General features: G+C 39.0%; 2 protein-coding genes across 4 annotated transcripts; both read left to right on the top strand.

Moving 5' to 3' along the window:
• Positions 1 to 376: 376 nt before the first annotated feature.
• LOC111781492 (F-box protein At5g39450) lies at positions 377 to 4,511 on the top strand. 3 transcript variants are annotated; one of them, XM_023662116.2, is made up of 3 exons: positions 377 to 630; positions 869 to 3,000; positions 4,143 to 4,511. In XM_023662116.2, exons 2-3 carry the CDS (start codon positions 1,136 to 1,138, stop codon positions 4,156 to 4,158), a joined length of 1,881 nt encoding a protein of 626 aa, XP_023517884.2. In that variant the 5' UTR covers positions 377 to 630; positions 869 to 1,135; the 3' UTR covers positions 4,159 to 4,511. The 3 variants fall into 3 exon arrangements, with proteins under 3 accessions (XP_023517884.2, XP_023517886.2, XP_023517885.2); XM_023662118.2 differs by having other exon boundaries at positions 836 to 3,000; XM_023662117.2 differs by having other exon boundaries at positions 377 to 635.
• Positions 4,512 to 5,777: 1,266 nt separating this feature from the next.
• Positions 5,778 to 11,221, top strand: LOC111781912 (cell division control protein 48 homolog C). Its single transcript, XM_023662645.2, has 10 exons — positions 5,778 to 6,934; positions 7,236 to 7,852; positions 7,945 to 8,097; positions 8,292 to 8,408; positions 8,898 to 9,002; positions 9,386 to 9,451; positions 9,562 to 9,626; positions 9,702 to 9,903; positions 10,682 to 10,819; positions 10,910 to 11,221. The coding sequence occupies exons 1-10, from the start codon at positions 6,028 to 6,030 to the stop codon at positions 10,955 to 10,957; spliced, it is 2,418 nt and encodes an 805-aa protein (XP_023518413.2). The 5' UTR covers positions 5,778 to 6,027; the 3' UTR covers positions 10,958 to 11,221.
• The last annotated feature ends 999 nt before the right edge of the window (positions 11,222 to 12,220 follow it).

Here is a 12,220-nt window from a genome sequence, read left to right as displayed (position 1 = left end):
ATGACAAAATGACCCTTGAAAGTCTCAACAAATAACATTATTATCTGTGTTTGTATTTTTCAACTATAACAGTAGGGTCACTCACTATTTTACAGTAATCAACAATTTTTAAGAATAAAAGCAGACAAGACTGTTAGCAGCGTTAGTCGTGAAGTCGTAGGATTCGATTATGTTTAGCTATCATCGATTCTTCTCTCCATTATATACTTTTTTTGGGTCAACAACGTGTTTGTTGACCATTGTAAGTGTCGTTTTTCTCGAGATCTAGAATCAAATATTTGAATGAAATAATGACCGTATTTTTTCTATAGATAAAATCATTTTAAAAATGATCTACTTTTGTTCGAACAAAGGTCATATCATACATGTAGCAGACGGGAAGAATCATTAGACTACCAGCAGTCAAAATGGATTTGGACTTTTCTTCCTCTCTTTAGCTCTACTTCTCTCTCTCTCTCAATTTTATGCCGTTCTTCCAGCGCTTCTCCTTCAATTTTCGTTGCTAGATGATGCAATTCACGAAATCGCAAAGCACGACCATTGAAATCGCCGATCCCAAGCTTGGAGACTTGAATTCCATGTTTTTCCTCCTTCGGCATGCCCTCTTCGACCACTATACATGCAAATCAGGTTAGGTTTGTACTGATTCTTTTCATTTTGTTTCCGATTATTTCTTCACCAAATGAACTGGGTGTGATTAATTGCGAATCAGCGATAAACCCCATTTTCGTTTTGGGAATTTAGGGCAAATCAGTTGGGTTTTTTTTTCTTTTTTTTCTTTGGATGTTTGTTCGAACATTTTTGGATTTTGTGTTTCATTTCTGTACGGATTCAGGAAATTGAGATGTCGTAAGTTAATATTGTACAGTTTGAAGATTGGGCTGATCTGTTCGTTGGTTTTGATTTGAGAAAGAGCATCATCTTGATAGAGAAACGAACCGGCTTCAGCATTCGTTGGCTACTATCAATTTGCTCAACTTGTGGTGTTTTCTGCTGGACTTAGAATTCTCTGTTTAGTTTGAACTGTGTGCCTGTGTTGTAACGATCATCGTTTTGATAGAGAAGCAGGGCGGCTTCAGAATTTTCTCAATTTTTGCTACTACGCATTTGTGGTTTAAATTTTGATAGAGTTCATATGTCGACTGAAGTTTGTGGATCGAGCTTGCTCCTTTCTCTGCCAGATGATGTACTGTCTACCGTGTCGCGGTCCCTTTCTCCAAGGGACTTGTGTAATTTAAGCCTATGCTGTCGGGATCTGCATGATTCAGTAGCATCTGAAAAGATCTGGCTCACGCAATGTGAGATGGTCGGAATTTTGGCTGCCAAAGACCTTATGGATTGGCGAACAGGTATGGCGTCCTATAAGGCGCTTTGCCGCTTTCTCAGCAGCGTTGAGCCATTGATGGGAATATGGGTTCATCAGAATCCAGAGCTTGGTAATGTAGTCTATGTGATGCCAGGTTTTGTTTCGGTTGTTGGTTGTCGAATTATCCCTCAAGAACTTGGTCCATTAGGCATTGAAGATGGGCCAATTCTTTGGGCACCCGTTTTTGAAATCCTGGGTGATGCTGATGGCATCCCATCGTTTTTTCTACATGGAAAGAAGGAGGGAATTGACTATTTTTATCCGGGTTTGGTGAAGGCTGTTGACAAGAGTTGCAATGTGCTTCTTCTCGAGGTTGAGACTAAATCGCATAAGAATGGGTATAATAATTTGTCGCATAGTAAGAGCTTCATCAACCATTCAGATCAGGAGGCTAGAAACGTTTGTAGGTCTAACAGTGACCTTTCTAGATCCCGGAAGGTTTTTGGAGAGCCTGAGGCGAAAGTGTCATTTGACCAGTTGGCTTTTTGTGATAGAAGACAGTTGCTTGAAACCGTAATGAATCAAGTTCGTGTCAAGGTGTCCAGTCGAGTTGCTGGGCCACTATTTCCTAGGTTAAGGGATGAAGTGAACTTCGACGAAGATATGGCGGTGTTGTCAGAAAGGAGATCAGTACTTATGCAGTATTGTAAAGTTGGTGGAAGTCCATTGTCTGAGACAGGTAGTTCTGAACTGTTACCAGATCCTACTCAGTTGGAACTAAGTAAGCTCAAAAAGTCTGTTGATGGTTCAAGTGGTCTTCAAAAGTCGATTAATAGGGACGATGATCATCAGGTAAAATGTGGGAAGAAGAAAACTCTTGGCAGGTATTTGAGGCAAAGCCTAAATCAAATACTGGAGAAGTCTGGCTTTATCAATGATAGCAAGGGAATGTTGAAAAATAACTGTTCATGTAGTGTGATGAATAAATATGTGAAACTCGAAGAGTTTCTTCAATCGAGCGATACAATTGGGTTGGCATTGCATGCATCAACCAAGAAGCTATCTTCTTACCGGGGATGGCCTAATATGCATGAGAATCGGTTTGCACTGTATAAATTGCCGATGCGAGTGCCAACTGCTGAGCAAGAGTATGCTGGTTTATGGGGAGGGACATTCGGCTGGCCCCCGGGGAAGCCTACAGAAGACAAACCTGGAAAAGCCCTTTTTTTCCTTTTGCTTTCGTACGAGAAATCCCAGGGACAAGTATTTCTCATTGCAACAAAAATACTGGAAGGCACTCACTATGTTTTACATCCTAATGGTTCTGCAATGTTCAGAGTGAATATTAATGAACCTTCGGCAGATCCGTTTCCTTGGGAGTCCGATGGGGATCTATTTCCTGTGAATATTCAGCATACATTTTCGGGAGAGGGAATTGCCAATGGGTATGGCTTTAGATACCCTGGTTCGAAGCCCGGTTCTCTCTATGTATTTCAGAATGGTCAACTGGCCTTCATTTGGAAGGAGTCCAAATCTGTCCTAACCTTACAGAGATTGAACTTACAAGAGCTTCTGAAAAAAGGTGAAAGAGTACCTCCTCTACAACCAACTGACAACTTCTCCTATCTAACCAAGTCATACTCGAATGTCTTCAATGGCTTCCCAAACACTTCGACTAGTTTCTCCTTGCCAAGGTTTGCATTGTTATGGCTTCATTTAATTTGTTTCATTCTTTCCATCTGCAACCCAGTTACCCTACTAATAGCCTGATGTTATAAACATTTTTTTTTTTTACATTTTAACTGCATGTAGTTCATAGGGGCAAAAACTTGCTTCTCTGTTCTCCAGATTTTCGTATCAGCCACTTGTTAAACTGGTAGTTTATAAGTTGAGTAAGCTGAAACCACTTGCTGGGTTAGTTCGACAAATATGAAGGAAATTGAAGTTTGAGGACAAACATGTTCTAGTTCAGTTTTAGTGCTGGTGCTGTAACGGCTCAAGTCCACCACTAGCAAATATTGCCCTCTTTGGAGCCTTGCGATGAGACACTGACATTTTAGGCTTCCCCTCAAGGTTTTTAAAATGTGTCTGCTAGGGAGAGGTTTCCATACACTTATAAATAGTGTTTCGTTCTCATTTCCAATTGTGGGATATCATAATCTACCCCCTTTGAGGCCCAGCGTCCTCTCACCGGCACTCGTTCCCTTCTCCAATCGATGTGGGATCCCCCAATCCACTCCCCTTCGGGGACCAGTGTCCTTGCTGGCACACTGCCTCGTGTCCACCCCCCTTCGGGACTCAGCCTTCTCGCTGGCACATCGTTTGGTGTCTGGCTCTGATATCATTTGTAACTGCTCAAGTCCACCGCTAGCCGATATTGTCCTCTTTGGGCTTTCCCTTTCGGGCTTCCCCTCAAGGTTTTTAAATACGTATGATAGAGAGAGATTTCCACACCCTTATAAAGGGTGTTTCGTTTTCCTCCCCAACCGTTGTGGGATCTCACAGCCGCATATCAAAGTTTTACCTTGGACATGAATAGGAAAATGTCAAGTTAATATTTCAGAATATACTTGATGCGATGCTAGCAAATGTCTTGTTATATTATGACTCCTGTTTGCTACCGATATTTCTTTCAAACTCGAGTACAATAGTTGCTCTATTGGTTCAACTATAGCACAGCCAGACAAGCTCAACCAAATTTTATGTCAATTGCGTTCGGAATCTTTACTTAGGAGAGGGCATGGAGGATGATCTCATCATTGTTGATTGTTGAAACTCTTGCCGTATCAATTATATATTTGTTGTAAAACTAAAGCTTCTTGTTTGTATTGCACAGAGAAACGTGTTCATAGGAAATTCATGGGGTAAAACATTTGTAGAAGAATATTTTTATGGTTGTTGCAAATGAAGGTTCGAGCTCCGTATTTGTTGCATCGGGAGCGGTTCACGATGCTTACAACTTCAGCGATCCTTCAACTTAGGGGAGGAGGTATGATATTGTACTACTATTACTATGCCAATTTTACAGAACTTTGATTCTGAAATCTTGCTTGTGGCATCTTATTTCTGGTTAAAACAAGAAAATGAAAAATATTGTGTATTCATATATGGATTGCTATGCTTTTTTCTTTTCTTCTTATACTTGGGAAAAGGCTGATGCATTGAATCCAAATAAAGTTTTCCATATCCATCTTTCCTTTTAGAACTTCTTTGATTCTCTTTGTTTAGAGAGAAAGAGAGAGAGTCAGAGGTCTGTTCAATGATCAAGTTTGAAATGCATCACTGTCAATTGTGCTGTTCTTAGATGCTGAAATCTTTCTTTAAATTTTTACTTGATAGTTTTCGATAAAACTGCAGAACTGATTCTAACTCTGGGTCGTTCTGTTCGATTATTTTCGACCATTCTGTTTCTTTTCATGGTTAATCTTTTTTTTAAAGCGGTTCGGTTTGGTTCACGGTTGAATAGATAATTACTAAAAAGTATTTAGAAGTCCCATCCCACCTTTAGAAGTTAAAAGAAAACTCTAATTTTAATGTAGCCTCTTTGGCGTAGAAGTCGGGTTATTACATCTGTGACAATTCACTCGGGTATAAAATGAAAATCAACCCCGATATGCTAAAAGCTCGTCTTCCACGGATGTTTGAAGCATATTGGGGTTGATTTTCATTTTATACGTGAGTGAATTGTTATAAATATAACACCAGACTTCTATACGAAACATAAGTGAGTTGTGTGTTTTAGTTTTGATATATATAGATATATTTATACTTATACACAAAAGTGAGGCAATTCGAGGTTGGAGATTGAGAATGTAATTCCTGTGCCTGCTTCGTTTAGCTAACGAGAAGATATCTATTCCAACCTAACCTTTATGAAATCTAGGCTCATTAAGCGGTGAACTAGATTCTAGGCTAAGTCGAATTTTAATGGTTTCATTATTGTTTTAGTCACATTACCATTCATATTCTCTTATTCTCAGATTGATACTTGGAATACTTCAACGAATTATTTAAAGTTTAAAGAGTCTATTCATACTATTACCCGATGATCGGCTTCTCAGGTACACAATATATAACCGGCCTACAAAATAATTTTCAATAACAGGATAATCTTTGTTCAATGAGACATCATAACGAAATCAAAAAGTCGTACAAGTGTATGCATATCCAACAATTTAGAAACGAAAGAATTTATATATCTAGCGGGAATGTCTCTTACCTTAAAAAATTCACTTAACAATCACATCAGTTTTCCAACTCGACTTAAATCAAGACTTCACTTATAAAAAGATTGGGTTCAATCCTAATTCATCCAAAAAGTCGATAAATCCTATTGGTGGGGTGATGTTCGACTATTTATGTGACATTTCTATGACATTTGAATAAAGAAGAGGTATATGAATGAACTGGACCATAAGACTTCACTTACAAAAAGATTGGTTCGATCCTAATTCACCCAGAAAGTCGATAATTCTAATTGGTGGGATGATGCTCGACTATTTATGTGACATTTGAGTAAAGGAGAGGTATATGAATGAATTAAGACCACGTCTAAATGAGAAATCACGATAATATGATGACTAAGAAAAAATTAAAAGAACCGTAAATCACGTACTTATACCAACGTCGCCGCCGCTCGTTGTTTACAGGCACCTCCCCAATCCTTCATTCTTACGGTTTTAGTTAAAACCTCTCTTCCATAACCAAGCGAAGCCGCGGTGATGGCGGGTGGCAGGTCGCCGTCCGTTGTGAACCGTGGTTTCCTTCTTCAACGAATTAAGTCTTGCCGCCACAAGTGTCCCACCGTCGACGACATCGTCGACCATCTCCAGTCCACTTACAGGGACTACCGAGGACTCAAGAAGTCACCTTTCACTTCAATCGTCCAACAAACCCTCGATTCGCAGCTCAAAAAGAACCCTAAATCCACTCCTTCTACTTCTACGCCCAGCAAAATCAAACGCCAATTTCAAGATTCTGAAGACGAAGATGCCGATTGCAGTACCATCGAAAAGAAGCGGTACAAGAGAGTTGACCTCGGCGAACAGAGGTTGCAGAATGAATCGCCTTCGTCTTCGACTTCTTCTGATTCTGGTAATAGTGGCGATGGAGCAGTGGCGACGTCGGAGGATGCTATATATGGGGAAAAAGTAGAGCCGGCGTTCGATTTGATGAAGTCGATGCTCCAAACATCTTATGCGGAGTCGAATAAGTCGAAGAATGAGCATTTGGAGAAGAGTGTAGAGTTGGAAGCTGCCATAGAGAATAAGGTTGCTGAAAAAATTGGTGTGGAGAATGAAGGGAATGCAAGCAAGGGGATATTGAGAAAGGAGGGGCAGGGTTCTCATGGTGGGGCAGAAATGGAAACAGGGGAAGGGAAGGAGGAAGGGCCTAGGTTTAAGGATTTGGGAGGGATGAAGGGTGTGCTAGAGGAATTGAAGATGGAGGTGATTGTTCCGCTCTACCATCCGCAGCTACCAATGTGGTTGGGCGTTCGGCCGATGGCCGGAATTTTACTTCATGGCCCCCCTGGTTGTGGGAAGACTATATTGGCTCATGCCATTGCTAATGAAACTGGTGTGCCTTTCTATAAGATTTCGGCTCCCGAGATTGTTTCCGGCGTATCAGGTACATGTTCATATTGTAGAATACTCGAAACCGTGTGTTGAGTGTTTATACCATATGGCTATATAGAAATAAGGATTTGAATTTTGGTTATGAGATTGTATATGTATGTTTGCAATAGCAATATGTCATGCTATGGTTACTGTTAGAGTTGGCTGAGCTTTTCGTATGGTATTATCAATATAATAGTTGTTGGTGAATTGATAGAATTGAAATCTATACGTCTTTTCCTATTTTTCAATGCTCCTAGGAAGAAGCTATTCTTATATTCGATTATTTCGAAACTTTCGTGTGGAACTTTTAGGTGCGTCTGAAGAAAATATTAGAGAGCTATTTTCGAAAGCCTATAGAACAGCACCATCAATTGTTTTTATTGATGAAATTGATGCAATTGCATCAAAGAGAGAAAATCTACAAAGGGAGATGGAGAGAAGGATTGTAACACAATTAATGACTTGCATGGATGGGTTCCACAAGCTTGTAGATTCTACTGATGCAAGTTCAAAGAAAGATAGTTCCAATGATAGACCAGGTTATGTTCTTGTAATTGGTGCAACCAATAGGCCAGATGCAGTTGATCCTGCATTAAGGAGGCCGGGTCGTTTTGATCGTGAGATTGTATTAGGTGTTCCAGATGAAAATGCGAGGGCTGAAATTCTCTCTGTTCTAACCAGCACCTTGAGACTCGAAGGTTCTTTTGATCTTCTGAAAATAGCTAGGGCAACTCCGGGTTTCGTTGGCGCTGATTTGACAGCATTGGCCAATAAGGCTGGTAATCTTGCCATGAAGAGAATAATTGATCAAAGAAAATTTGAGTTGTCTACTGATTTTGTTGATAAGGAACATATAGAAGATTGGTGGAAGCAACCTTGGTTGCCTGAAGAGATGGAAAAATTGGCTATAACTATGACCGACTTTGAGGTGATTAATAGCATGTATTCTTATTGATTTTTTCAGATGAATGATATTGGCTAGTTTTGTTATTTACTCTTCTTTCTTGTGATATTCTAAAGGAAGCAATTCAAATGATACAACCTTCACTGAGAAGAGAAGGGTTTTCTGCAATTCCCAGTGTGAAGTGGGAAGATGTTGGAGGCTTAGAACAACTAAGAGCAGAGTTCGATCGCTATGTAGTTAGGCGTATAAAATATCCAGATGATTATGAGGTATCACTTTGGTTTAGGTTTTTCAAGCTTCATGTTCATTAGTTTTGTAAGCTTCATGGTTGAGAATTTCCATGGTTTGTTCTTACAGCATTTTATCATTTTATTATTTTATCATTTTATCATTTTATCATTTTATCATTTTATCATTTTATCATTTTATCATTTTATCATTTTATCATTGTTCTTGATTCTAGGGCTTTGGTGTGGATCTAGAGACTGGATTTTTGTTATATGGTCCTCCAGGCTGTGGTAAAACACTAATTGCTAAAGCTGTTGCAAATGAGGCTGGTGCCAATTTCATTCACATTAAGGTTCGGTATTTAAGTGACTTAAAGCTTAAAAGTAGCTTATCCTATAGCATATGGTCAGGAAAATCGTACGGTTTTATGAAACCGTGTGTTATGGCTCGGATCTGAGCCAATTTCACTCACATTAAGGTTCGGTATTTAATTGACTTAAAGCTTAAAAAGTAGCTTATCCTATATCATATGATCGGAAAATCGTACGGTTTTATGAAACCGTGTGCTATGGCTCGAATCCGAGCCAATTTCATTCACATTAAGGTTCGGTATTTAAGTGACCTAAAGCTTAAAAAGTAGCTTATCCTATAACATATGATCGGGAAAAATCGTACGGTTTTATTAAACCGTGTGCTATGGCCTGAATCTGAGCCAATTTCATTCACATTAAGGTTCGGTATTTAAGTGGCTTAACGCTTAAAAAAGTAGCTTATACTATAACATAATTTTTGATAATTTCATTGCTTTTTTAAACTTACCCTGGATTTATTTGTTGCACAGGGGCCTGAGTTACTAAATAAATATGTTGGTGAAAGTGAACTTGCAGTTCGGACACTATTTAGTCGGGCAAGGACGTGCTCGCCCTGCATTCTTTTCTTTGATGAAGTATGTGACTCATGCATTACTATTTGCTACTTATTGTTGTGGATGAATGATGATCATTTTTGTATTTATGACATGAGAGTTTGTACAAGGATTATATAATCTATGGTAGTAATTACTTTAGGGAAAACAGAAAGATCTTATCAAATGTAAAGCATCAAGTACAAAATAGGTAACAAATAATAAACCTCATAAACCGTGGGGATTATAAGTTTTTCTCGACTCGACACTGAAATTTACAAAAACAACCCCGAAACATAGAATCTCATAAACGGATTATCTCCCGGATCATTCTCTTTCTCTTGAATGGTGATGAATGAGTGGCTGGTTGATAGAAGAAGGTTGATTTGATATTATATGTACATTTTGTTTTGAATTGTTTGTAGGTGGATGCTTTAACAACAAAACGTGGTAAAGAAGGAGGATGGGTCGTGGAGCGACTATTGAACCAGGTTCGATAAAGTGCCATGAAATGAGATGATTTTCTTGTGCTGTACCCTTTCTTTCCTTGTCGTTTTTATTGATCACTGAGGTTAAATGGATCGACTTTTCGTTTCTGCAGTTACTCATAGAGTTGGATGGAGCGGAACAACGACGAGGCGTCTTTGTTATTGGTGCTACAAATAGGTAGATGTTGTTTTTTTATATGCTTTCGAGTTCGTTGTTGTAATCTTGATACTCATAATAAGTTTATTCTGATAGACCTGAAGTCATGGATCCTGCTGTACTACGACCAGGTAGATTTGGCAAACTTCTTTATGTTCCTCTTCCTGGTCCAACTGAGCGAGGGTTAGTCTTAAAAGCTCTTGGAAGGAAGAAGCCTATTGATATCAGTGTAGATCTACTGGCGGTGGGACAAATGGATGCTTGTGAAAATTTCAGTGGTGCTGATCTTTCTGCATTGGTTAGTTTTCTATCTTCTTGTGTTTGCAATATTTATATAATGGGATTAATTATAGTTTCTTCTCGATACCATTTGTAACTGTCCAAGCCCATCACTAGTAGATATTGTCTGTTTTGGCCCGTTATGTGTCGCCGTTAGTCTCACGGTTTTAAAACGCATCTACTAGGGACAGATTTCCACACCCTTATAAGGAATGCTTTGTTCCCCTCACCAACCAACGTGGGATCTCACAATCCACCCCCTTGGGGGCCCAACGTCTTCGCTGGCACACCGTCCGGTGTCTGGCTCTGATATCATTTGTAACAACCCAAGCCCACTGCTAGTAGATACTGTCCGCTTTGGCACGTTACGTATCACCGTCAGTCTCATGGTTTTAAAACGCATCTACTAGGAGAGGTTTTCACACTCTTATAAGGAATGTTTCATTCCTCTCTCTAATCAACATGGGATCTCACAAGGAATGTTTCATTCCTCTCTCTAATCAACATGGGATCTCACAGCTTCTTTGGAACTTTGACAATTCGTTTATATCTTATCAACTATTTAACCCACACAATTTGCTAATACTAAACACCAACCTCACACATGGATAGCTAACTAATCACGTACTCAATCTATTTATTAGTGGCTTCTAATGGTAGCAACTAGTTGTGAGGTTTTATGAGACCCATAAGGACGAGATTCTTATGGAAACAAATTTTAGCTTCAAACCATGGGACCTAATTTATAATTGAATCGTTTTTCTATGGTCAAGTTCATGTGATTTTTATCATGACAGATGAACGAAGCTGCAATGGCTGCCTTGGAAGAAAAATTGACATCTGTCAGGAATAATATGGAATCAGCATCATGTACCATCAAGATGACCCATTTTGAGAGTGGGCTAACTAAGATTTCTCCTTCTGTGTCAGAAAAGGTCTTATTTACTTACCTTATCATTTTCAAAACAAAATACTGTGATGTATCAGTTTCTGAATGTCTTTTTTTTTTTCTCTTTTTGTAACAGCAAAAACATTTTTACGAGATTTTGTCGAAGAGCTTAAAGCCCGCTTAATGGATACGAGATAGTCAACTCTCAACAGTATACAAAATCATAACAGGTACAGTTGCTTGCTGGCAAGTTTTTATCCCTGAAGAGTTCTAAATTTCCAGTTTATTTAGGATTGAATGTCCCAAAATTTTGTTTAATAGCATTGAAATTTTGAGCAGAGACGTAGTTGAGGTTATAATGATGATTTATGTATGTTCTTACAAGGAAAAAAGGACACTTTTTGTTGTAGGAATTTGAAAATGAATGGAAATGTTCCTTGAAGTTGTATTTTCGTTAGTTAAATTTGACACAGCTGATTGAGGAAACTAAATGGTTGCTTGTTGTTACAGTAATTATCTATATACATATAGTTGATATCGAACTCTCACCGAATATCGAAGCGTTCGAAGTCTTCTTCGTTCTTCTTTTTAAAATGTAGAGGTATAATTAAAACCTACCCAATATTTATTTGGTATTTGTATAATTCTCCCCTGCAAGGCTCGTTCATGGAGGGTGAGTCAGGGCCTAAGAATAGGCTGAAAGGCATAGTCGATGGACAACAGGTGAATATTCCTGTATTACCCCTTGTTGGTCCCGAGGGACGGAGGAGGTTAGATTAGCTGAAAGATGGTCATTGGTTTAAAGATGCAAGGTACCCCTAGCCAATGTTTGAGTACCAGGTGTTACGACACTGAAGTAACCCATGCTATAATGCAACTCGATCTTGAGATAATCATTATGCGACAAGTCCAATTATTAGAGCTAAAATATTACAAAAAGCAATAAATTATCACCTCTTAGCTAAGACGTCAACCCATTATGAAGAGTTGAATATTTTCCAGCACTAAAAATCAAGATTCATTCCTAGTGCGTTATACACTCGTTACAATCTAGTTTGTATTCTTTGTATTCTAGTCTATCTGAGTATGTTTCACAAATATCCTATTGTCACTACATCTAGTTTTTCCTCTCCCTAGCCAATGAAGGTGTGACCATAGCTTAACCTTTTTCTGTTGCCCTCGATTTCAAGGTTCACTGGTCTACCTTGACAGTTCCACAACCTATTCTGGTAGCCATGCTTGTCCGTTCCTAAGGATGACTTAGCCATGCTTGTCCGTTCCTAAGGATGACTTAGCCATGCTTGTCCATTCCTAAGGATGACTTAGGACGTGGTCACATAATTCTGATACCACGTGTTGCTACTTGACTTAGGACCTCCCCTTTGAAATCCAAAGCAAATTGTCATCTCTTTGGCAATCCTTCATAGGGAATATCCTTTACCTCATA

This window comes from Cucurbita pepo, chromosome 19 (genome assembly GCF_057944985.1).
Source record: "Cucurbita pepo subsp. pepo isolate OVF chromosome 19, ASM5794498v1, whole genome shotgun sequence".
NCBI lineage: Eukaryota > Viridiplantae > Streptophyta > Magnoliopsida > Cucurbitales > Cucurbitaceae > Cucurbita > Cucurbita pepo.
Note: the sequence above shows the minus strand (reverse complement) of the source record. Positions and strands in the feature narration are given on the sequence as shown.

Bases quoted from the DNA above. Each gene is read 5' to 3' on its own strand.
- LOC111781492 (XM_023662116.2), top strand. From the start codon at position 1,136: ATGTCGACTGAAGTTTGTGGATCGAGCTTGCTCCTTTCTCTGCCAGAT.
- LOC111781912 (XM_023662645.2), top strand. From the start codon at position 6,028: ATGGCGGGTGGCAGGTCGCCGTCCGTTGTGAACCGTGGTTTCCTTCTT. The intron at 7,853-7,944 runs GTGATTAATAGC...GATATTCTAAAG, and splicing joins TAACTATGACCGACTTTGAG to GAAGCAATTCAAATGATACA. The intron at 9,904-10,681 runs GTTAGTTTTCTA...TTATCATGACAG, and splicing joins GTGCTGATCTTTCTGCATTG to ATGAACGAAGCTGCAATGGC.